General features: G+C 34.8%; 1 protein-coding gene across 3 annotated transcripts in view; it reads left to right on the top strand.

Moving 5' to 3' along the window:
- Positions 1-23360, top strand: part of DBF4 (DBF4-CDC7 kinase regulatory subunit) — a 30568-nt gene extending 7208 nt beyond the window's left edge. For 2 of the 3 annotated variants that reach the window (XM_037066118.1, XM_037066116.1), the window contains exons 3-12: positions 1445-1624; positions 3193-3243; positions 3718-3787; positions 3994-4070; positions 9082-9118; positions 10363-10408; positions 12730-12858; positions 13259-13373; positions 19422-19546; positions 22073-23359. In XM_037066118.1, the coding sequence (XP_036922013.1) occupies positions 1445-1624; positions 3193-3243; positions 3718-3787; positions 3994-4070; positions 9082-9118; positions 10363-10408; positions 12730-12858; positions 13259-13373; positions 19422-19546; positions 22073-23054 (1812 nt within the window). In that variant the 3' untranslated portion in view covers positions 23055-23359. Of the gene's footprint in view, positions 1-1444; positions 1625-3192; positions 3244-3717; positions 3788-3993; positions 4071-9081; positions 9119-10362; positions 10409-12729; positions 12859-13258; positions 13374-19421; positions 19547-22072 lie in introns of all 3 variants that reach the window. The other variant, XM_037066117.1, reaches the window with a different exon arrangement.
- Positions 23361-23965: the final 605 nt, after the last annotated feature.

The raw sequence follows: 23965 nt of genomic DNA, 5'->3' as shown, positions 1-23965 counted from the left end.
GTGACTTTCAAACATTTTAATAGGGAAATTTCCTTCAAAGCAAATTTTACCGTATTTTTAAGACTATAAGATGCACTGGACCATAAGACCCGCCTAGGTTTTAGAGGAGGAATATAGGGAAAAAAATTTGAAGCAAAAATGTGGTAAAATATCGAATAACCTGTGACCCTGCTCCACTGCTGTCCCCACCCCCACCACAAGCCAAGTAAGCTACATTCGAACTGTAAGACTCACACCCCTGCATTTTCCTCCCAAATTTTTTTTTAAAATATTTTTATTTATTTATCTTAGAGGGGAAGGGAAGGAGAGGGAGAGAGAGAGAGAAATATCAATGTATGGTTGCCTCTCTTGTGTCCCCCGCCAGGAACCGGGAACTGGCCTGCAACCTAGGCATGTGTCCTGACTGGGAATCGAACCTCGATCGTGTGGTTCGCAGGCCCTCGCTCAATCCACTAAGCTACACCAGCCAGGGCCTCCTCCCAAATTTTTTTTGGGGGGGGTGCATCTTATAGTCCGAAAAATACCGTATACTCTTAAGGGTAAGGGTTCTCTCCTTCCCATTAGTTTAAGACCTGTGGAGCAATGTTATAACTATGATTTTTTTTAATTGACATTTTTCTTTTCTTTTTTTTTTAAAATTTTATTTATTTATTTATCTTGAGAGGGGAAGGAGAGAGGAAGAGAAACATCAATGTATGGTTGCCTTTCATGCATCCCCTGCTGGGAGTTGGCCTGCAGGGAACCAACCTGCAACCCAGGCATGTGCCCTGACTGGGAATTGAACCACGATCCTCTGGTTTGCAGGCCTGTGCTCAATCCACCGAGCTACACCAGCCAGGGCTTATAACTATGATTTTTGAACTGCTGCCTAGTAGGAAGCCATTAGCCTTGTGCGGAGCCTCGTGTGGTTATTTAAATTTAAAGTTCAGTTGCTTAGTCACATTAGTTGTGATTAAGTTACATTAGTTACATTTAGTAATATTAGTTACATTTCAGATACTCAGTAGCCACTTATAGCAAGTTGCTACCATGTTGCACAATGCTGATAACATTTCCATCAGTCAGTAAATTTAGAGCATGGTCTTCAATCAGAATACCTGTATTCAAATTCTGTTACTTGCTACTGGTGTAATCTCAAGCAAGTCACTTAACTTCTCTTCAATTTTCTTCTCCACAAAATGTGGATAATAGTAGTACCATGGGGTTGTTATGTGGATTAAATTAATGAGGATATACATAAAGTACTTAAAACAGTATCTGGCACTTCTTGTGTTCTTATTGGAATTCCCCTAGTGCTTACTCAGAACTTGGTTCAGAAGAGTACTGTATGAAAAATACCAATTTACAAAATACTAAAATGTGTGAATTGGCATTTTATCTGTTCTTAGTATATGAAATAGTTTGATTTATATGACTTACCTAAAAACACTTTGTTTTCCTTTAGCGAGTTGAAGAATTTCTCAGCAAAGATATCAGTTATCTTATTTCAAATAAAAAAGAAGCTAAATTCGCACAAACTTTTGGACGAATTTCTCCTGTACCAAGTCCAGAATCTCCATATACTGCAGAAACCACTTCACCTCATCCCAGTCATGATGGAAGTTCATTTAAGTCTCCAGAGTCAGTAAGTCTCTTAAGTATGCTTTGGGACTCTCAGAAGGGCTTACAGACTGAGGAGCGCATGGTTTTTAAGAGCAGGCTGGCAGCAGAGTTCACTTAAGTAGAACAGTGTTTACCTTGTGTGTAGCTTCCATCATTATAAGGTTGCTGTCTTATTTTTTTCCTAATAGTGCTTGTGTAGTTACTCTGATCCCTACATATACCCTTCCATTTAGGGATGGTTTTTATTTTTTAGAGTAATTAACAACTAAAAAGTAACAGCAGACCACTGCTTTAAAGAAGAAATGGAGATTTTTTGTTTGGTGTAGAGTTGTTGAAAACTGTGGACACAGGCCAAATCCAGCCTGTCACCTGTTTTTTTTATAGCTTGCAAGCTAAGCATAGTTTTTACATTTTCAAATTGAGGAAAATTAAGAATATTTTGTGGCAAATGGAAATTACATGAAGTTCTAGCTTTATTGTCCAAAAATAACGATTTATTGGACTACAGTCATATTCATTTGTTTACATGTTGACTGGTTGTTTATTGCTTTCCTGCAACCAGTCAATATGTAAATGAATGAAGGCAGAATTGGATAGTTGGAAGAGAGACTATATGGCCAACAGAGTCTGAAACACGTAATATCTGACCCTTTATAGAAAAAGTTTGCCCACCCCTCTTGTAGAAGAATTGTTGACATTCAGTCCTGTGCTCCATTGTCAATAAGTGGGAAGAGAGTAAAGAATAAATTAAACCTATTTAATGGAGTGTGAAGAAGGGAAGAGATTAAAAACCAAAATGTTTATCTTATTTTTAGATTGAAATATAATTATCATTTAAAAATATTGTCCACTTTCCTACCATTTGGAAAGCAAGAAGAATGAGGGCAGGGCGGCAAATGGAAGAAATGAGTTACATAAGAGAAATCACTTTAAAAAGAGACAAATATGTTGAAGAAAAAAAGTCGAAGAAAGGAGATTGAGCAAGTCTCATACATGTTCTTTTAGTTGATGCTTTTTTGGAGGAATGAGATTATATACCACTGACTAGTTTATATTAATTGTTGTTCATAGCATTTCAACTGTTTTTCTAGTGTTTTATTTAAAAAGTGAAATACCATGTAAAAACAGAATATACAGTTTACTATATTCTTAGATCTTTAGTTTAATGGAACACTAAATGTAAATTTACTATTTAATTATAGACATTTCAGAGGAATGTAGCTATTTTATTTCCCATGTTGAAAAGAATTTACTATAGAACTGACCTTGGGTCTCAACAACGTTCAGTTGAGTTTAGTTGCTTCACCAAAAAAAAAAAAAAAAAAGGGAAAAGAAAAGAAGCAAACTTTTTAATAGGAGATCATTTTAGAAAGACCCTAAGGAAATTACTTTTTATAATACATTTATTTTGGTGATAGTCACTAAGACTTGTACAAATAAAAGTTATCATTTTAAAATTTTATGTTTATGTTAATATGTATCTCTAGATACATTTATCTATTTACTTTAGCTGTTTTACCTTTTTAACCTTTTTTCAGTGTGGCACTATGTTATAACTTTATATTTTATTGTTTTTTGGTCTTTTTATAGGTGTGTTTGAGCAGAGGAAAATTACTAGTTGAAAAAGCTATCAAGGACCATGTAAGTAGGAACTTTAAAAACTCACAGTGTATATTCTGTTATTAAAAACTCAAGTGGAAAATAGAGATGTTCTTCAAATTTCTTTCCTCATTTTAATGGGAAAAGCTTAACTATTAGGCAGGACATCGTTTTACAAAGAACAATCTACTTTTCATGAAGAAGCATCTCCATCTTGTGGCCTTTTAAAGTATTACTAGAGACTTCTGAAACTTTTGACATTTTTGTATTTTAAATGGAGTTATTTCTTAAAACTGTTAATTGTAAGGCTACAGTGTGCTTTGATTGTTAAGATTATGGGAGTATATTAAGCAGGATTGATTTTAGAAGTTCCAGTTTTTTTTAAGAAAAAAACTGATGCTGTCATTGCTGTTGTGACTGTAGGTGTGTTCACTGACATTGTTTCAAATGATTGTTAAATTCAGCTCGTTTGAAATAGTAATTTCCTGGAAAAATGATCCACTTTTTTTTTTTCAGGATTTTATTCCTTCAAATAGTATATTATCAAATGCCTTATCGTGGGGAGTAAAAATTCTTCATATTGATGGTAAGGATTTTACCTTTGTTTTTTGACAATATTTATAAGTATGTATTTCTGTCCCGTGGTTCTGAACTTTACATAGAATTCTGATTGAAGGAGATACCTGTTATGGTAATTCTTTCATGTAAGTTTAATATAATTAAAAGAAAATATTAATGTTTAATTGCAAAGGTAAAAATACTAATCTTAAACTCTTCTTTATTTTGATAAAGACATTAGATACTACATCGAACAAAAGAAAAAAGAATTGTATTTACTCAAGAAATCAAGCACTTCTGTAAGAGATGTGGTATGTTATTTTTGTTAATTTTAAATAGAAGAAATTGATCAAGCTTGGTTTTTGTTTACATATATGTAGATTTTTTTCCCTTGCCAAGTAGAAAATAGTATTGTCAGAATATCCTAAGGGTAAGCCTGTGTACTGTGTGCATGTTTCTGTTATTTGAGTAAATCATTCTGTATCATTTAACCTTAGCATTTATTTATGAGATAAAAATTACTCTTAGGATGGTGACATAGTTTTGTTTCCTTGCTTCTTTGGTTGCCTATTGTGTGAGAAGTTTCTAATATAGATAATGTATTCATTTTGGAAACATAAGTAGGAAATACACATACTTTTCAGCTGTCCCAGATGGTGGTATAGCACAGTCTCGTCATACAGTATGGCCCTTGGGCCTTTCAAGTACTTGTCCAACAGCTACATTGGACTTGCACTCTGTTAGAACTAATGCTCCCGTATCTTCAGTCTCTTCTCTTTTAATAGCTTTCCCGTCGAAGCCTCTATACGTAATCAAGTCTCTTGCATCTTTTAAAACAAATAGAATAAAACCTCCTTTGATCTCATGTTCCTACCTAACTGCTATATAATCTGTATTATCTACATTTCTCAAATCTCCACTTATATACTTTCCATTCATTCTTCAACCTACTGACCAATTTCCAAAGCAAGTTACCACTTTTTAAAACCTGTCATAATGGAAAGAAAAAGAAACAATTAAAAAAAACAGTCATATTGGTTAATTTATTGTTAATTTTCCTTTGAACTTAACTATTTTCTTCTGGAGCTTCTCTTACCTCTTAACTGTCACATGGTTTTTGTATCTCTCAGAGCATTTTTTTCTGGTCTCCTTTTTTTTTTCACTCAATCCTTAAATACCCATATCTGAAAGGAAAATTCATAGATGAGTGTATATAAAGACATGAAGGCATGAGAAGGATGGCCTGTGTTGGAAATTTTCTGTATTGTAATGCAAGTTGTTGAGTGAATGACAAGAAATGAAGCTGGAAAAATTAATAGGTTCAGATAAGAGTATAAAGGAGACTGTCTGTCCGCTGTATAAAGGAGTTAGATTTTATCTTGAAGAGTTTGGAAAATTATTGAGGGAATCTCAGTGAGAGAGTAACTGATTGGATAGGTATGTCACAAAGATCCTCCAGTTGCCAGTAAAGAATATTTGCGGGCAACGCTGGCTATTGGACAGTGACTGTTGAATGCTCTTGAACACAATTTTCATTAAGAAACATTTTACATCATCACTACCTCATCTATGCATGTTATAGAAAAATTCATAAACTCTTTGTTACTTCATATTTTTAATCAATTCTCACATAAGATATGAATAATTTGCAGAAAGAAACAAATAGTTTACTTCGTATATTTAAATAAAACTGCTAATACTTAGTTTGGCTGTTTCCTTCACAAGTAATAAAAACATTCCAAATGACTATTTCCAAATTTTTGCAAAATGATGGGTGGACATTCCATTGTTTAAATATGCTTGCTACTGCACTTTGCAGATTATTTGAATTGTGCGAAATAGGAATGTATGAAAATTTAAACTCTAAAGAACAGTTACGGATTCTGAATATACACACACCTCAAGTATTTTGGGATGATATGTTTGTAATCAGGAGAAATGTTGAAGGTCTGCTTCAAGTAGTAAGAGAAGGGGAGGGGAGAATTTGAAAGATACTTATTAACAGGTTTCAGTGCTTAACCAGTGCCTTGCATCAAATACGAATTCCATGAGGATTCTGATCATGTCCTGTCTTTTTCAACACTGGGTTTTACTTACACATGTCACTCCCATTGTTCATTTAGTGTTTAACAATTACTCAGTCCTATTGTATGCCAGGCATTAGGAAGAAAAAAGCTGTTTCAAATAGGTACTTTTCTCCCCAAACAAAAAGGATAAGAATACCAAATACTTTTATTAATTCAAGATGTGTAATTGGTCAGCTTGATTCCAGTACTTGTAAAATCTTTTTTTTCCCTTCAGTTTATTAGCAGCTTATTTTGTGGAGGATTTTTTTGCATATACATGCTTTAAGCATATTGGTGGTCTTTTTCTTGTGATGTTTTTGGTTTTAGTGTCAGGACAATGCTGCCCTAACAAAATGCTAGACTGTAGTTCCATTTCTGTTTTCCAGACAAGTTTTGGAAACTTTGTGTTTTTTTTTCCCTTGGTCAATCTGGCTAGTTTTATTAATTTTACTCATTTTCTCAAAGAACCACATTTGCTGTAAATTTCCTTTAAGCTCTGTGCTAAGTTGCATCCCAAACATCTCATGTTGGATTTTTTAAATATACAGGCTTTTTTTTTTTTAGAACAGCTTTAGGGTCATAGCAAAGTCCAGTAGAAGGTACAGGTGTTTCCCATCTACCCCTTGCTTCTGGTATACACACAGCTCCCCCCACTATCAAACAACCTACATCAAAGTGGCACATCTGTTACTGATTGATAAATCTATATTAAGTCATCAAAGTCCATAGTTTACATTAGGGTTCACTTTTGTCTTTGGGGTTAGACAAATGTATAGTGACATGTCTACCATCATTATATCATATAGTATCCTAAAATATAGTTTCTGTGACCTAAAAACCCTCCATGCTTCATCAGTTCATCCCTTCCTTTCCCACTTACCCCTGGTAACTACTGATCTTTGTACTATCTCCATAACTTCAACTTCTCCAGAATGTCATATGGTTGGAATCATACTGTATGGTATCTGGCTTTTTAAATGGCTTTTTCATTTAGTAATAGGCATTTAAAAGTTCCTCCTTATATTTTCATTACTTGTTTGCTCATTTGTTTTGTCATCAAGAGTTACATTGTCTGGATGCACCGTAGTTGATCCATTCACCTTCTGAAAGACATCTTGGTTGCTTCCAGGTTTTAGCAGTTATGGATATAAACATCCACCTGCAGGTTTTTGTGTAGACATAAATTTCCAGCTCATTTGGGTAAATGCCAAGGTGCATGATTGCTGAATCATATCAGAGTGTGTTTAAGTATTCTAAGAAACTGCCAGACTGTTTTCCAAAGTGGCTATACCACTTACCATTATACAGGGTAGGCAAAAGTAGGTTTACAGCTATTCGTATGGAAAATGATACAAGAATAAACCATTTTTAGTACTCACAACAGTAAACCTCCTTTTGCCCACACCTATGTAATGTTCCTTAGTCCTTGTTGATATTCCTTGTTCTGCAGTCTGTTGTCTTGATAGGGCCACTCCAGCTTCCTTTTAATCAGTGTTTGTGTGGTACAACATTTTGATTTCTTTTACATTTAACACATATATGTCTTTTTGTGGTCATTCCAACATGAAGAACATCTTAGAGTTGGATTGTCTTTTTCCCTCAAGAACGCATTGTGTTTTCCTGGTTCTTCTATGTGTCAAATAGTTTGATTGCATATTAGACACTGTAAATGTTGATGCTATGTGCACTCCCGACCTATTATAATACTCTGGAAGAGGCTGATTTTGTTGTTGTTGCTGTCATTGTTTTAGCAGGCAGTCATTCAGTTTTGTTTAAACTATCAATTCTCTCTCAATTTGTGTAGGTGTTGGGTCTAATCTCAGTTTCAGTTTTCAAAGACTTGTATGGAGCTTTCTGTTTGTTCTCCATATACATCAATTACAGATTAGTCCAAGACTTGGGCAGTGGTTTGAACCTTAGTTGCAATTTTTAAAGCTCTTGCTTTGTCTTTGGAATATGCAATTTAGAGTTAAGCCTGATACTCTTGTGGATTTACACAGGAAATTAGGAATCACCTTCTCTAGGTTGCTATTCTGTGTGGATTCCCTTTCACTCTCCAGTCTGCAGTTTTTTTGCCCTTTACCTAGTTTCTTTAGTTGGAAAGTCATAGTTTCTTAATTTTATTTGCTTGTGGTACTGTTAAAATTGCGGTTTTAAAACTGGGGCCCACCCAAAGGGCAAAACTGGGAAAAAAGAAAGAAGACAGAACAGGCAGGCAGTGACCAGAGGGGAGAGGGGAGGGAATTTCAGGGGAAAAGGGGAAGGATTTACAGGAACTAGTATAAAGGACACATGGAGAACAACTAAGGGTGGTGGAAATGGGAGGGAGGTGGGGAGCACTGGGGGGGGTGGGCTGGGGTGGTAGTAAAAGACAGAAAACTGTACTTGAACAATAATTAAATAAAAAATGTAGAAAAAAATAAATATATATATGTTTTTTAAAAAAAGAAAGAAAGCACATAATACAGTGCTTTTCTTTGTAATCTTGGACTGCAGGAGCCTCTTTCCTGGTTCTTTCTGGCCAGAAAGATGGGGTTGTAGAGAAGAGGTAGTCACTGGCTTCACTAATCCTACCAATTCCATGATTATAGATCCATCCTTAAGGCAACATGGCAAAAGAAAAGATGGGGAAATGGGAAATTTACCCCCTAAAAGGTGGTCTCTCCAAGTTTTTACTTTCTTCAACAATGTGCCTGCTTTTCTTTACTTTTCAGTGTGCAGATAGTTGCCTGTTATATTTTGCTCAGAGATTTTAGTTCTACGTAATCCGTGGGATTGGTTGACCATATTGGATGTATTCCATCTTGACTGGAATTGATGGACTATAATAATGTTTTAATAATTCCTTTGTCCAGATTATCACAAATGTTCTGCTGAATAAGGACATAAATATAACTTTTATGACTGTTTTTAGATTATTTTACTATCTGTACTCTATCCTTATTGGTTGATTTTTTTCTGTCAAGACAAAAGTTAAAACTAGAATGTAAGGTACTAGTTGGGTGTATTGTAAAAAAGGCATTTGTATTACTAAATTCCATTCCAGTGGTTAAGATCTTTAATTTTTGAATTTTCCTTTTGTTTCTTTGGCTGAGTTGATTTTAAAAAAGAATTTTTCTCATTTCCTCCCACAAAACCGTAACAGTTAGCTTCTTTTTATATAATTCTTTTCCTGTATATATAATTTGAGGATATTGAACACAACTGCAGTTACTATTTTCAAATGCAGGATTTTTACTATATCAATTTTTTTTAGGGGAAAAGAACAGGTATTGGCACACAGAAAACAAGAAGTAAGTATTTTGATATACTTAAATGTGTGTTTGGTTTGTTGTAGAAAATGGAACGTAATTTTCTTAAAAATCATGTAAACAGTTCTTACCCTGACCAGCTGGCTCAGTTGGTTGGAGTGTTGTCCCATACACAGAAAGGCTGTGGATTCAATCTCCAGTCAGAGCACATATGGGAGGCAACCAAGTGATGTTTCGTGTTCACATTGGTGTGTGTGTGTGTGTGTTTGTTTCCCCTTCCCTCTTCTTCTCTCTTCCTTCCTTTCCCTCTAAAATCAGTAAATTTATATCTTTGGTGAGGACTTTTTAAAAACTAATTTAAACAACTCTTTAAATGACTTATTCAGTAGTTCCTAGCTTTTTAAAGAAATGGCTCCTGTGGCAGCCTGTTGAAACCTATGGACCACCACTTCTTAGAGTAATGTTTAATATTTTTTAAATTATTAGATTACTAAGAAATCACTTAGTGGAATTCAGTTTTGAGAACTTTTTTTAAAAAAAAGATTTTATTTATTTATTTTTAGAGAGACCAGAAAAGTCAATGTGAGGTTGCCTCTTGCATGCCACCTACTGGGCACCTGGCCTGCAACCCAGGCTATCTTTTGACTGGGAATCGAACTGGTGACCATTTGGTTCATAGACCAGCACTCAGTCCACTGAGCCACACCGGACAGGGCAGTTCTCAGGACTTTTTAATGAAATGATGATGCGTGTGCTCTGATTACACATTAAAATCGAATTCTATGATTCTGATGGCTATAATTTTTAAATGAGGAGCATAAATGATGCTTTGAGATATTTGTAGTAATTAGTATGTTTTAATTTGTATCAAAATTACTGGTACTGGTAGTACTACTGTGCTAAGTTGCTTATATGTAAACTTGGAGGAAATGTCAAATTTTAGTTAGAGGTTACTAAAAATAAAAGTTGAGGTTTTTTGTTTGTTTGTTTGTTTTTCTTTTAAAAGTAGCCACTCTTGAGACTCCTGAATTCTACTTTTACATCCTTTAGGGATCCATTTAGTTTAAGAATCTCAAAGTGTAGATAGAGCTTCTGTTATTTTAAAGTGGGTTAACATTATTAAAAACCACCTGAGACTTAAAATTTCTAATTGAAAGGAAATGGCTAATCGGTACATAGTTGGGAGGGTTCTTTTATTCAGTTTGTTTTTTTAGCCAGAGTAGTTTTGTTTTAAAAAAGTTCTTGGGTTTATAAGTGCATAATATCATGTTTTATATGTTTTCAAGCAGGTAGACTCAAAAAGCCTTTTGTAAAGGTGGAAGATAGAAGTCAGTAAGTATCTAAGTTCATTTTCTGTGATTTAAATACAGTACCAAAAGAGGAAAATCTAACTTATCTCTATCAATACTGTTAGGTCCCTTTATGTTATGTTCATATTATACTAGTGCTCATGGGGCACACATTACAGAAAGTAGCATTAATTAATTTGTGTTTAAGGACTGAGTTTAGTTTTAGCATGTTACAGATAATAATTGCTCGAAATACCTAGTTTAGAATAATCATGAGACAAACTTATTCTTTTAATACTGCCAATAACCATTCTGTGGCTAAATGTAGTGCCATATGGTTTATAACAACTACTTAACAATTGCTTCTACATTACTAAAAAAAGAATTAGGTACTATTTGGGAACACAAATCTGAGCCTAACATTTTATTTGGTTATTTTCCTAAACTTACTCTGGCATTTAATCTTAATGTAGGATAGAAATATGTAAATTAAGGATAAACTTAATGAAGATTAAGGTATAAAATTAAGTTGGTGTGGGAGAATCAGATTTCTTTCTCTTGACTTTCCATTTACTCAGACGTGATTAATTACTCATTAGAAATGTATAAGGAATTGTCTTGGGTACTCACTGAGGTAATAAATGTGTGTTGAATGCTTCTGTTTATGAAATGTACTTTTATGGGAGAAAAATGCAATTCAGAATTAGGCCTGGAGAAGGCACCAATAAATGGAAGGACATTCCGTGTTCATGGATATGAAGACTTCATATTGTTAAGATGTCATTAGTTCCCAAAGTGATCTACAGATTCAGTGTATTCCCTACCAAAATCCCAATGACTTGTTTTGCAGAAAGAAAAAAATCCATCCTAAAATTCATATGGAATCTCACAGGACTCTGAACACCCAAAACAATCTTGAAAAGGAAGAACAAACTTGGAGGTCTACACTTACTGATATCAAAACTTAGTACAAAGCAAGTCATCAAAATACTTTGATGCTGATGTAAAGATAGATGTATAGACCGATAGGATAGAATAGAGAGCCCAGAAAGAAATCTTTACATGTAGACTTAAATGGTTGTTGACAAGGATGCCAAGATTATTCAGTGGGAAAAGGACAGTCCTTTCAACAAATGGTGCTGAGAAAACTAGTTATCCAAATGTAAAAGAATGAAGTTGGGCCCTTACTTTATACCATATGTAAAATTAATTCAAAGTGGCTCAAAGACGTAAAACTTCTGAGAACAAAACACTGGGGAAAAGCTTTATGACATTGGGTTTGGCAGTGATTTGTTGGATATGACACCAAAATCATAAGCAACAAAAGATATAAATTGGACTACATCAAAATTAGAAATTTCTGTGCACCAAAGGCTGTAATAAAGTGAAAAGTCAACCCATGGAATGGGAGAAGATACTTGCATATAATATATTAATCATCAACATCACTAATCATCCCCAAGAAATGCAAATCATTACACTGCATTACACCTCAACCTCACACCCACTAGGATAGCCACTATCAAAAAATCCCACCAGAAAACAGAAAAGTATAAGTGTTGGTGCGAATGTGGAGAAATTAGAATCCTTGTGCATTGCTGATGGGGTTGAAAAATGGTGCATCTGCTATCGATAAAAATGGAAATGCCTCAAAAAATTAGACATAGCGTATGATCTAGCAGTTCCCCTTCTGGGTATATATCCAAAAGAATTGAAAGCAGGGTCTTGAAGAGGTACATGCAAATGCATTCATAATAGCCAAGAAGCAAAAGCAACCCACATGTTATTAACAGATGAATGGACAATGTGGTATATACATACAATGGACTCCTAGTCAACCTTAAGAAGGAAGGAAATTCTGATACATGCTCCAACATGGAAGAACCTTGAGGACATTATGCTAAGTGAAATTAAAAGAAAAGACTTCATGATTCCACTTAATGAGGTACCTAGAGTCATTAAATTCATAGAGACAGGAAGTAGAATGGTAGTTGTCAGGGACTGGTGGGAAAGAGAGAATAGGGAATTACTGTTTAATGGGCATAGAGTTTGAATTTTGCAAGATGAAAAAGTCTGGAGGTGGATAGTGTTAATGGTTGCAAAACATTGAATGTATTTAGTGTGACTGAACTGTACACTTAAAAATAGTTAAGATAGTAAATTTTATTGTGTGTGTTTTACCATGATTTAAAAAACTTTAATAGGTAAAAAAAATTGGGTCTGTAATTATGAAGGGGAGTTTAACTGATTTCTGTTTATTTCAGAATCCAGGTAAATTACATGACTTTGAAATATATATAAAACTTCAAATGTGTTTACTTTTATCATAAAGAATTGTATGTATCTTTCTTTTTATTCCTTTAGACTTTATAGACCATTTTATCTTCAGCAGACCAGTATGCCTTTAATAAATTACTCTGTTCAGAAGCCTTCCAGTCCATTTGATATAGATAAGCCACCTAACACCCAAAAGCAAACTCAAGTTAAACTAAGGTTGGTTTAACCTTTAAGTAATTTTTTAAAATCTTTTTAAACAAACATTAAAATAATTCAGGTAATGCCATGGTGTGTGTGTGTGTGTGTGTGTGTGTGTGTGTGTGTGTGATCATTCTTATGGTTTGCCCCTGTATATTTTTATGGCCCTTTGGCCAGAAGCCTGAATCTCTCTTAAGTGTGTCACATTTAGACACCTAGGGTAGATTGAAGGGGGAGCATGAAGATATTTGTTAAAATTATTTGCAAATAATTAAAATTTGTTGTTTCTCTTAAGTGATCTGAAATGTGCTCCATAGTCGTCATATGGCAGATTCTGTTTGATTGTGGGGGATTATACATTTTTTAAAATTATTTCTTATTTTTGGCAGTTAATTCTTTTACCATATATTTCCATCAGAATCCAAACAGATGGCGATAAATGTGGTGGAATCCCAATTCAACTCCAACTGAAAGAGAAGAAGAAAAAAGGATATTGTGAATGTTGCTTGCAAAAATATGAAGATCTCGAAACTGTAAATGTGATTTTTTTTTGTTTGGGGGTTGATATTTCTAAAACTGTGAATAAATATCTGATTGTGGTTTATAATTTGATAAGTTATTAAGTAATGTATACTTCTTTTTGATAGGATTATCTGAAATTTTAAGAATACAAAATGCAGAAATGTACATTGAAATATTCAACAAATATTCAACAAATATTTATTATGTGTCTACTATGTGATAATCACTGCTCTGGGCAAATGGCATTGAATAAAGAGACCTATTCCCTGCCCTTGTGAAGATTATGTCTTATGGAGGGGGCGGAGAAATAGTAACCATAGGATGAAAGAATAATGAAATACATAGAATATTGGGATCAATGGTATGAGAAATTATAAAGTAATAATGGTGATGTTGCAATTTTTTTAGACTAGACAAGGAGTACCTAACTGGCAACATCGTGTAAGTTAGAGATGAGAACTATTACAGTTTATAAAGTGATTTAAGTTAAAAAATATTTAGATCCTGGCTTCCTGTTTGTGTGATCTTGGACAGGCCCTGGCATTGTGCTTTCTAAATGTGAGTTGTTATAACTCGAATTAGTAATTTATAAAATAATGGATAGATTTACTTTGGTGCTTGCTTTTGGTGGAAGATGGTGGAAAAGTTAAGGAGAAAGAATAATATTTTTAAATAGCTGATTCATACAATGTCTTTTATACTGACTCTTAATTGAAGTTTGGTTGTTTTATCCAAAAATAGTACTGCTTTGTTTCAGTTTGTGTTTTTTTTATTCTATTTTATTGATTTTGCCCATACAGTTGTCCCAGTTTTTCCCTCTTTGCCCCCCTCCACCCAATGCTTCCCACTCCCTCTGGCAGTCCTCATGTCCATGGGTCATGTCTACAGTTATTCCATTTCCTATACTGTAACTTACACCCCCCCAGCTATTCTGTAACTACTTATTTGTACTTCTTAATCCCCTCACCTCTTCACTTATTCCCCCACTCACCCACCACTTCTGGCAACCATCAAAATCCTCTTCATATCCATGATTCTGTCTCTGTTCTTGTTTGCTGAGTTTGTTTTTTTAGATTCAGTTGTTGATGGATATGTATTTATTGCCATTTTATTGTTCATAGTTTTGATCTTCTTGTCTTAAATAAGTCCATTTAACATTTCATATAGTAATGGTTTGGTGATGATGAACTCCATTTAACATTTCATATAGTAATGGTTTGGTGATGATGAACTCCTTTAGTTTTTTTTCTTGTCTGGGAAGTTCTTTATGCCCTCTGATTCTTTTTTTTTTTTTAAGATTTTATTTATTTATTTATCTTTAGAGGAGAAGGAGAGAGGGAGAGAAACATCAATGTATGGTTGCCTTTTGTGCGTCCCCGGCTGGTAGTTAGCCTGCAAGGAACCGGCCTGCAACCCAGGCATGTGCCCTGACTGGGAATTGAACCGTGATCGTCTGGTTTGCAGGCCCGCGCTCAATCCACTGAGCTACACCAGCCAGGGCCTCTGATTCTTAATGATATCTTTTCTGGGTAAAGCAATCTTGGCTGTAGGTCCCTGCTTTTCATGACTTTGAGTATTTCTAGCCAGTGCCTTCTAGCCTGCAAAGTTTCTTTTAAAAAATCAACTGAACAGTCTTATGGAAACTTCCCTGTAGGTAACTAACTGCTATTCTCTTGCTGGTTTTAAATTGTCTCTTTATTTTTAACCTTTGGCATTTTAATTATGATGTGCCTTGGAGTTGGCCTCTCTGCTTCCATCTTGTTTAGGACTCTCTGTGCTTCCTGGACTGGCATGTCTATTTCCTCTACCAAATTAGGAAAGTTTTCTTAAACTATTTTTTCAAATATATTTCCAGTTTCTTGCTCTTTCTTTCTTTTCTCCTTCTGGCACCTATGATGCAAATGTTGGAAGTTTGATGTTGTCCCATAGACTGCTTACGCCATCCTCATTTATTTATTTATTTATTTATTTATTTATTTTGTAGATTCCTTTTTCTTGTTCTGATTGCCTGTTTTTTTTTTCTTTCTTGTGTTCCAAATCATTGATTTGATTCTCTGCTTCATCCACTCTATTGTTGCTTCCCTGTAAATTGTTTTTTATTTCAGTGAGTGAATCCTCATTTCTGACTGGGTCTTTTTTATGTTGCTGAGGTCCTCACCAAGTCCCTTGAGCATCCTTATAACCAGTGTTTTGAACTCTGCATCTGATAGATTGCTTATCTTCATTTTCTTTAGTTCTTTCTCTGGAGGCTTGACTTGTTTTTTCATTTGGATCATGTTTCTTTGTCTCCTTATTTTGGCACCCTCTCTTTGTTTCTGTGTATTATATTAGGTCAAGCTACTATGACTCTGTGTCTTGGTATATGGCCTAATGTAGTACTTGTCCTTGTAGGGTCCAGTGGCACAGCCTCCCCTATCACCCAAGCTTGGTACTTGAGGTGAACCCTTCATGTGGGTTGAGTACACCCTTCTCTTGCAGATAAGCCTTGTTGGCTGTTGGCAGATCAATGGGAGGGATTTACCCAGGCTAGTAAACTACAAGGATTGGCTGTGACCACTTACTACCAATCTCCACCCTCTGGAGAATTAGCTATGCAGGGTCAGGGTGTTAGTGCTCTGCCAGGGTCTGTAACTGTCCGCTGGGTGTGCTAGCCCCGCGGTTTCCCTGGTGGTACGGGCCATGGTCAGCCCCCACCTGTGTTTTGCCTTGGGCTACCGCCTGGGGTGTAAAGCAATCTGAGATGGTACTTGTGCTGGGCTTGGGGATTCCTAGGTGAAACCAAACTGAATCTTGACTGGCTGCTGCTAGGGCCACTTAGTGAGAGGTACCGGGGCTAGGGGCTCACTGAGGTCAGCTGTTGCTTGTTTGAAAGGATTTAGGAAGTTGCTAAACATAAGCCAAGGTTAGCTATTCATATGGAAAAGTCTCTGTTACAGTGTAGAGTAGACAGTGTTAGGCAGGTTGCTAGAGTCTCAAGATATTGCACCTGCTTGTGGCTCCATGGCAGGAGGGTTCAGAAAAGGGACAGTGGCCTTTCTGTTTGGGAGAGAGCTGTTCCCCTAGCTCTGGCTTTGATGCCAGACCCTTCACTTTCTCCCTATATGCCACTGGTGCCTTTCAAGCTCCTATCAAGGTGCTGGAGCTCAGAGGGAGTGAGTTTGAGTAAGTGGGTCCACGCGTGGGTTCTTTAAGAGGAACTGCTTGGGACTCTTAACAGTTTCTTCCACCCATTGTGTCCCTGCTAGTTTTTGTACCCGGAAGTTATGGGCGCTTATCTTTCTGGCACTAACCCTGGGCTGGGGGTCCTGGTGTGGGGCATGGTTCCTCACTCCCGAGATACCCCTCCAGAATTTTTATCCACCACACATGGGTGTGGGGACAGCTTGTTCTGCATCTCTGCCCCTCCTACCAGTCTGGATGGATGTGGTTTCTCTAATTCCATAATTGTCAGACTTCCATTCAGCTTGATTTCTGGTGGTTCTTAGTGATGGTTGTTCTATAATTTAGTTCTAAGTTTCATGTGGTTGTGCAAGGAGGTGGGCTGTGGTTGTGTTTACCTATACCACCATCTTGACCAGAAGTCTCCAGTTTTTTGTTAGTATAGTAAAAGAGAAAAGTACAATTAAGTTTAAATTACTTTTAATCAGAAGCTAAAGTATATGAGAAATATTTCCCATTCCAAAAGGTTATTTTGAAAATTTAAATTATAGATTGCCCTTAAATTCTATTTTGCTGTTATTACAATAGAATAATCTGGAATGGATGCTTTTCCTAATATCAGTTTGTTATCCTAATTTGATGCTTGGAAAATGTTGGGGCTAGAAAATGAAAATCTTGGTCACTAGTAGCCACAATGAAGGAAAGTAGATGTTGGAATTGATCTTTTAAAATATTTCTTTTACAATTTTTCATTTATATACTTCTTAGACTATATTGAGGCATTTATTTAAAAATTGTGATAACTGAAGATTAAACAGTAACAAGGCAGACATATTCTCTATGTGTCTTGTGGTCTAGCAGAGATAATAAATATAAAACATGTATTTGCAAGTGGCATGAGTCATAAAAGTGAAGTACAAAGTACAATGGTACTGATGAAGGTACTTTATGTTAATGAGGGACACAAAGGCTCAACTGAGAAAATGACATTTAAATCAGCACCTACAGGATAAGTAAGAAGAGACAGGTGGAGGTAGAGGGGAACTATACAAAAGTTGGAGGCTGTTTTTCTAATTTATTTCAATTTATAAATTATTTTTCCCTCCAAGAACATGAATAAACTGAATCAGTACTTAGAGAGTTTATCTTTTTCTTTAAGTTTTAATTATTTTTATTCATTTAACATTACTGGACATACATAATTTTCATGTGGTAAATTTTTAAGGAAGGAAGGAATACATATATATACATATTCTGGAATATAATTGACCCTTGAACAGCATAGGTTTGAACTGTGCAGGGCCACTTATATGCATATTTTTTTCAATAAATATATTGAAAAAGTTTTTTGGAGATTTCCCTACTTCCATGAAATAATTGTATTGATGCTTTGTAATCAATGCATGAATCATTGTACCTATAAATAAAGAGAAATTTCATATTTTCATCTTTAATGTCAACTGTTAGTAATGTGTGTAACATCTACAGTGTTTTATGTAAGGCAATATTGATGTAGATACTAAGACAATGCATCTTATAAATATAACATAAACACACAAATGTGTGTTAAATGTTTACATTCATAAGGCTTCTGGTCAACACTAGACTATTAATAGTTTAAGGGAGTCAAAGTTATACTCGGATTTTCAGCTTTGTAGGGGTTTGGCACTCCCAAACCCGGAGTTATTCAAGGGTCAGTTGTATTGTCTTTTTTGTGGGACTGGAGAATTTAACTTCTGGAAATACGATCAAATCTTCAAAAGTTAAAATTACATGAAACTAGGGAAACAGAAGTGAGGTTCTTTCATGATCATCTTGATATAGGTTTGGAGCTATAACTCCTGATTAGCTGACAGGCAAATGACAGAATTGGCTGGAAAATTCTACCTATTCAGAAGGAACTTTGTTTCCTGTGAGTTTTATTCCAGTATGGTGAACTTGTTTACTTTTGTTTTTGACCACTCTTAAGATTGAGAATAACTTCTGTATTCTCCATTATAAGCCCTGGGTAATAGAATCATCTGCTCCTTTGCAAATATGTTCCTCAGTTATGAATCTTTTTCTTTTATACTTTGCAGCATTCATTGTACTTCATTCGTATGGTTAATCTACCTTATAGCTTCTTGTTTTGGTTTCTTACAAATTAAATTACAACATTTCTTTCATTGAATATTTTATAAGACTTCCCTTAATGGTAATTGTATAGGATAAAATAAAATAGTAAAAGAAAAAGTGTTTTCAAAAACATTAGCACATTATAAATGTTAAATGTTAACTTTTTGTCCTTTTTTATTTTTGTTTTCTGATAGTAGCTCATTTGTTTTCAGTTACATTGAAACTACAGATCAATACTTGACTTTTCTCATTGAAAAATGGAAGGCTGAAAACCAAAGTATGGTTGACCCTTGAACAAATGGGTTTCATCTGCACCTATCCACTGAATTATGTGGATTGTTTTCAAGAAATACCTGTACTGTTTTTGATCTGAAATTGGGAATCTGTGGATGCTGAGGGCCAACTGCATGCATTGATCTATCGCCCTTTATATAGGAAACTTGAGCCTTTTGGATTTTGGTATCTGCAGGGGGTCATGGACCCAATATCCTTTAGATGCAGAGGAACAGCTGGTGTAGGTATGCATGGATTTTTCAACTGCGCAGGAATTAGCCTCACTAACCCCTGTGTTGTTCAAGGCTCAGCTGTGGTTTGGTGTTTCTCAGAAGTTACTTTTACTTTACTTCTTAACATCCTTTGAAGTTCTAGTAAAAGATATTACTTTGGAGTAGTTACTAGAAACCTAATTTTAGGGGCAAGTAAATGTTAGAAAACATGAACAGAAAGGTACCTTTTGGTTTAAAAATACAATTTTATGACTTACATGCTTTTTTGTTCTGTTTCAGCATCTCCTAACTGAGGAACACAGACACTTTGCACAGAGTAATCACTATCAGGTTGTTGATAATATCATATCTAAGTTAGTTTTTGACTTTGTGGAATATGAAAGGGGCATGCCTAAAAAGAAAAGGTAATTTATCCATCTATTTTAAGTTTTACTAGAATATTAAACTATTTTATAAACTAAACTAAAACTTAATCTAAAGTTTGCTGTTCTTAGAAAGATATGTATTTTGAGGATGTAGAACTGATTACTTTCTCCCTTCTCTCTGCTACCACAAGTGCTTACTTACCTGTAGGTTACTTTGAAGGTCCTCTTAACATTATAGTCTAGCAGAGGAGTTTTTAATTAAAGAATCAGGTAGTAAATGTTTTAGGCTTTGGGAACCTGAGGACCTTAAGACTCAGCTCTGCCATTGTACATTGGAAGCAGCCACAGACATTATGTAAATGAATGGGTGTGGCTGTGTTCCAATGAAACTTAGTTTTTTAGAAATGTATTTACTATTTTTAGAGAGGGGAAGGGAGGGAGGGAAACATCAATGTGTGGTGGCTTCTCATGTGCCGTCTACTAGGGACCTGGCCCACAACTCAGGCACGTGCCCTGATTGGGAATCTAACTGACAACCTTTTCGTTTGCAGGCTGGCACTCAATCTACTGAGCCACACCAGCCAGGGCCAATGAAACTTTATTTAGAAAATAGACAGCAGACTAGATTTAGCCTATGTGCTGTACAGTTTGTCAACCCCTGTTAAATCAGGAAGTTTACCATCTACTTGAACCAAAAAAGCTAGAATTGTTAGTTAATCTTAAGTTTTAAGGAACCTTTCTCCACTTACCTCTATTAAGTCTTGCTTATACTTTATTAAATGTTTCTGCTTAAACTCTGCTTGCCAATAATAATTACCAAAGGTACTGACAGGACTTGTAAATATTGAATATAGTGCTATTCAATGTATAGTAGCTGTACATCAATAAAATGGTCCCGTGAGATTATACACTTAAGTCTGAAATAAAAAGAAATGCTTTTCATGTGAATATACCCTAGGGTTTGTGATAACTCAGTAGGTTTTTCAGTCCTTGTATCTGTTCTTAGATTCATGTTAAGGCATAAAGAAGATTAGAAAATATACTAACGTATAGCTTCTGAACATTAACTAGAAAGTTTTTTTACTGTATCTAAGTAGAATAGTTCCTAAATTTCATATTTCTCTGTAACATTCATAATGGTTGCTCATGACTGATTTAAAATATGATATTTAGAGAAGAGACATATTTCCAACTATTAAAATTATATGGGGCTACTGTAAAAATTTAGAATTTCCTAAAAACCTCAATTTGCAACAAAATTCTGAACTAGTACTTATATATAAGCAGTAGCCCCAGTTATGTTCTTAATCAGTTATGTTATTATCTGTACAATTTTAACCTCTGTGGGCAAGTCACCTAAACATCTCTGGACTTTAAAGGAGATGAGTGGTGTTAGACTAGTGTTTTTATATTTTTATACTCCATTTTTTCAAAAGGAATCTTAAAATAAAATAAAATAAATATAAAAGGAACCATTCTGGTTTTGAAGGGGGAGATAGAATTCTGTATTTCTCTGTGTTAACTGTAACATACGTTACATAAAACTCAATTAGTAAGCCATTAAGTTTCTTCCTACTTGTGTATAATTTTGGATTGTTTAATATAAATTAGCATGCCAAGGACACCAAGAGGCTCCATTTGTCATCAATAGATATATAAACATATTTGCTATCGTTAGATATTTTAGACTTTAAGTAAAGAGATACATGTTTCTGCCTTAGGTTTCCCAATAAATACTCATTTCCTCATGCCTACCTAAAATAGACAACATTAATGTAATTTGAAGCAAATAAGTTATGAAATTTTCAGGATAATAAAAAAGGTAGGAAGATATCCAAATCTCCTTACTATTATTTTTCTTTGATTCATATGATTAAAATAGTTTTAAACACCCAATTGAAGATACTGACTACCTCTAGAAGAAAGGGAAGATTGTGGGTTAGAAGTAGTTTTCAGCAACTGTATTTTTGGACTAAAAGATGCAACCCCCCCAATTTGGGAGAAGCTGGGGTTGCTTTTTTTTTTTAATTTTATTTATTTTTAGAGAGCGGGGAAGGGAGGGAAGGAGGGAGAGAAGGAGAGAAACATCAATGTGTGGTTGCCTCTCACATGGCCCCCACTGGGGACCTAGCCTGCAACTCAGACATGTGCCTGACCGGGAATCTAACTGGCAACCCTTTGATTCCCAGCCCGAGCTCAATCCACTGAGCTACACCAGCCAGGGCTGGGATTGCTTCTTGTAGTCCAAATGTAGCTTTGCATTTACATTGGTGAAATATTGTGTTATGTTATTAAATATTTTACCACATTTTTTGCTTCAAAATTTTATTTCCTATTTTCCTCCAAAACCTAGGTGCATCTTATGATCCAAAAAATATGGTGTATCTGTAATGTTTTATTCCTCTAAAAACATCTAAAGTAAATTTGACTGAATGCTAAGATTTTTGTATTTTTAGAATATTGACTTAGTTAAATTTTGTAAATAGTTTTTAAAGATTTTTACTAATTTCTAACTTCAGAAATTTTTGATAGCAAATAATTTTTATTTCTTTTTTTTCTATAAAGATTAAAATGCAGTCTTGGACCTTTTTCTCCTGTTACTGCAAATATACTGAAAAAGTCTCAACCAAAGGAAAAGCTAGAATTGCAACCTACTTCTCAGAAGGACTTCAGGGAGAATAATGTACTGGTGATCAAGCAGAGTTTTCAATATAAAGAAACCCAGCAACCTGAAGAAAAGCTTGTGTTTACTTCAGAGCACATCCCTTATCCTTCAAATGAATTGAGAGAACTTGATGAGAAAACAACTAATAAATGTTCTATGTTAAATCCAGTTGAAAATGACATAAAACACAATTTTACACATCTACCTCCAGATAAAAATGAACAAGGATGCGTTCTTGATGTTTCTAAACATAAATTAATTATAAGTGAAAATGACTTGGAAGAAGTAAGAACAGATCACAGTCCGTGTCGGCCACAGACATCTATACACGTTTCTGATTTCATTATGGATAATAGTACATCTCAACCAAAACAAAAGTCAGACACTGTGCTGCTGCCAGCAAAGGATCTGAAGGAAAAGGACCTTCATTCAATATTTGCTCCTGATTCTGGTCTGTTAGCAATAAGCAGTTCACGGGAGCACCTGCCTGTTCAGGCAAATACTCCATCCCAAAGTCCTCCCGAGGAATCCAATGAATGTGACATCCAGAGTAAGGATAGCTTACCTTCTGGTAAAATCTGTCGGAAAGTGAAAATATTATTAGGAAGAAATAAAAAGGAAAATCTGGAACCAAATGTGGAATTAGATAAGAGAAGAAGTGACTGCCTTACTACACAAGAGGAAAACAGAATTTGTAGTTCACAGTCTCTACTGGACTTATTTCAGACTAGTGAAGAAAAGTCAGAATTTTTTGGTTTCACAAGCTATACTGAAAATGATAGTATAGGTGATGTTTTTCATATTTGCAGGGAGGAAGATTCAAATAGTCTGTTGTCAGTGTTTTCTTCTTCCCTTTCAACTTCTACATTTACTGGCTTTTAGACTTTAAAAAAATAAACACTTTTCAAATGTGATAAAGATCATATTCTTGAAACTTTTATAAATGTATAAAAATTCTTGTGGGGTTTTTTTTGCCAACTTTGTTTACAGATCCAAATGTTAATAAAGGTGATGTTTGCATTTTTCTACAGAATTGAATACTATTAAAGAACAATTGTAGAATAAACTTGCAACTCATCTTACTTTACACACTGGGTTGATCTTTTCTAAGAATTATGAGTAAGTACTTTATGTTACTAAAAACTAATTTCAAGGGAAATTTGAGAATATTAAAATTTACCATTATAAATTTGGGTATATCTGGTTATATCTATTGTCTATTAAAAGAGTCCCATAATAACCTGAAAGTATTCCTTTTTAAAAACCTAAATTTCATATGGAAAGGGAAAAATGTTAATTTCTACATTGGGTTCCAGAAGTCATTATTACCTGGAACATTAACTCAGTTGGACCATGCTAGTATGTTGGCACATACAGGTCAGGTTATTTGTAGGTTACGCAAGTAAAATCCATGAAGGAAGATGACCATTTAAATGGAATAAAATAATGTTTCTGCTGTTCTTAATTAGTTACCTTGGGAAATAATTTCTTCCAAAAACAATTCTACCCAGTAATGTGGTATCAGGAAATAAAAGAGGAAGGGAGGGCATTGAACATACATTTTGAAACAAGAGGATTGCCTTTGATCCGGCACTTGGTGATTCAGTAATTAGAGAAAATTCAAATTAAAGAAAAATTTCAATGCTTATCTATAGGTGGGGGAGGCATTTGCCTTTGAATATATTCTTACAAGAGTCAGGCATTTACAACTAAGTTTTTTATAATACAAACTGGTGCCATTGAGTATTATATAAAAGCATCGTCACTATAAGCTGATTACTGGTCTTAATTTT

Source organism: Sturnira hondurensis, unplaced genomic scaffold (genome assembly GCF_014824575.4).
Source record: "Sturnira hondurensis isolate 20B ecotype Veracruz unplaced genomic scaffold, ASM1482457v3 Scaffold0016462, whole genome shotgun sequence".
NCBI classification, from domain to species: domain Eukaryota; kingdom Metazoa; phylum Chordata; class Mammalia; order Chiroptera; family Phyllostomidae; genus Sturnira; species Sturnira hondurensis.
Note: the sequence above shows the minus strand (reverse complement) of the source record. Positions and strands in the feature narration are given on the sequence as shown.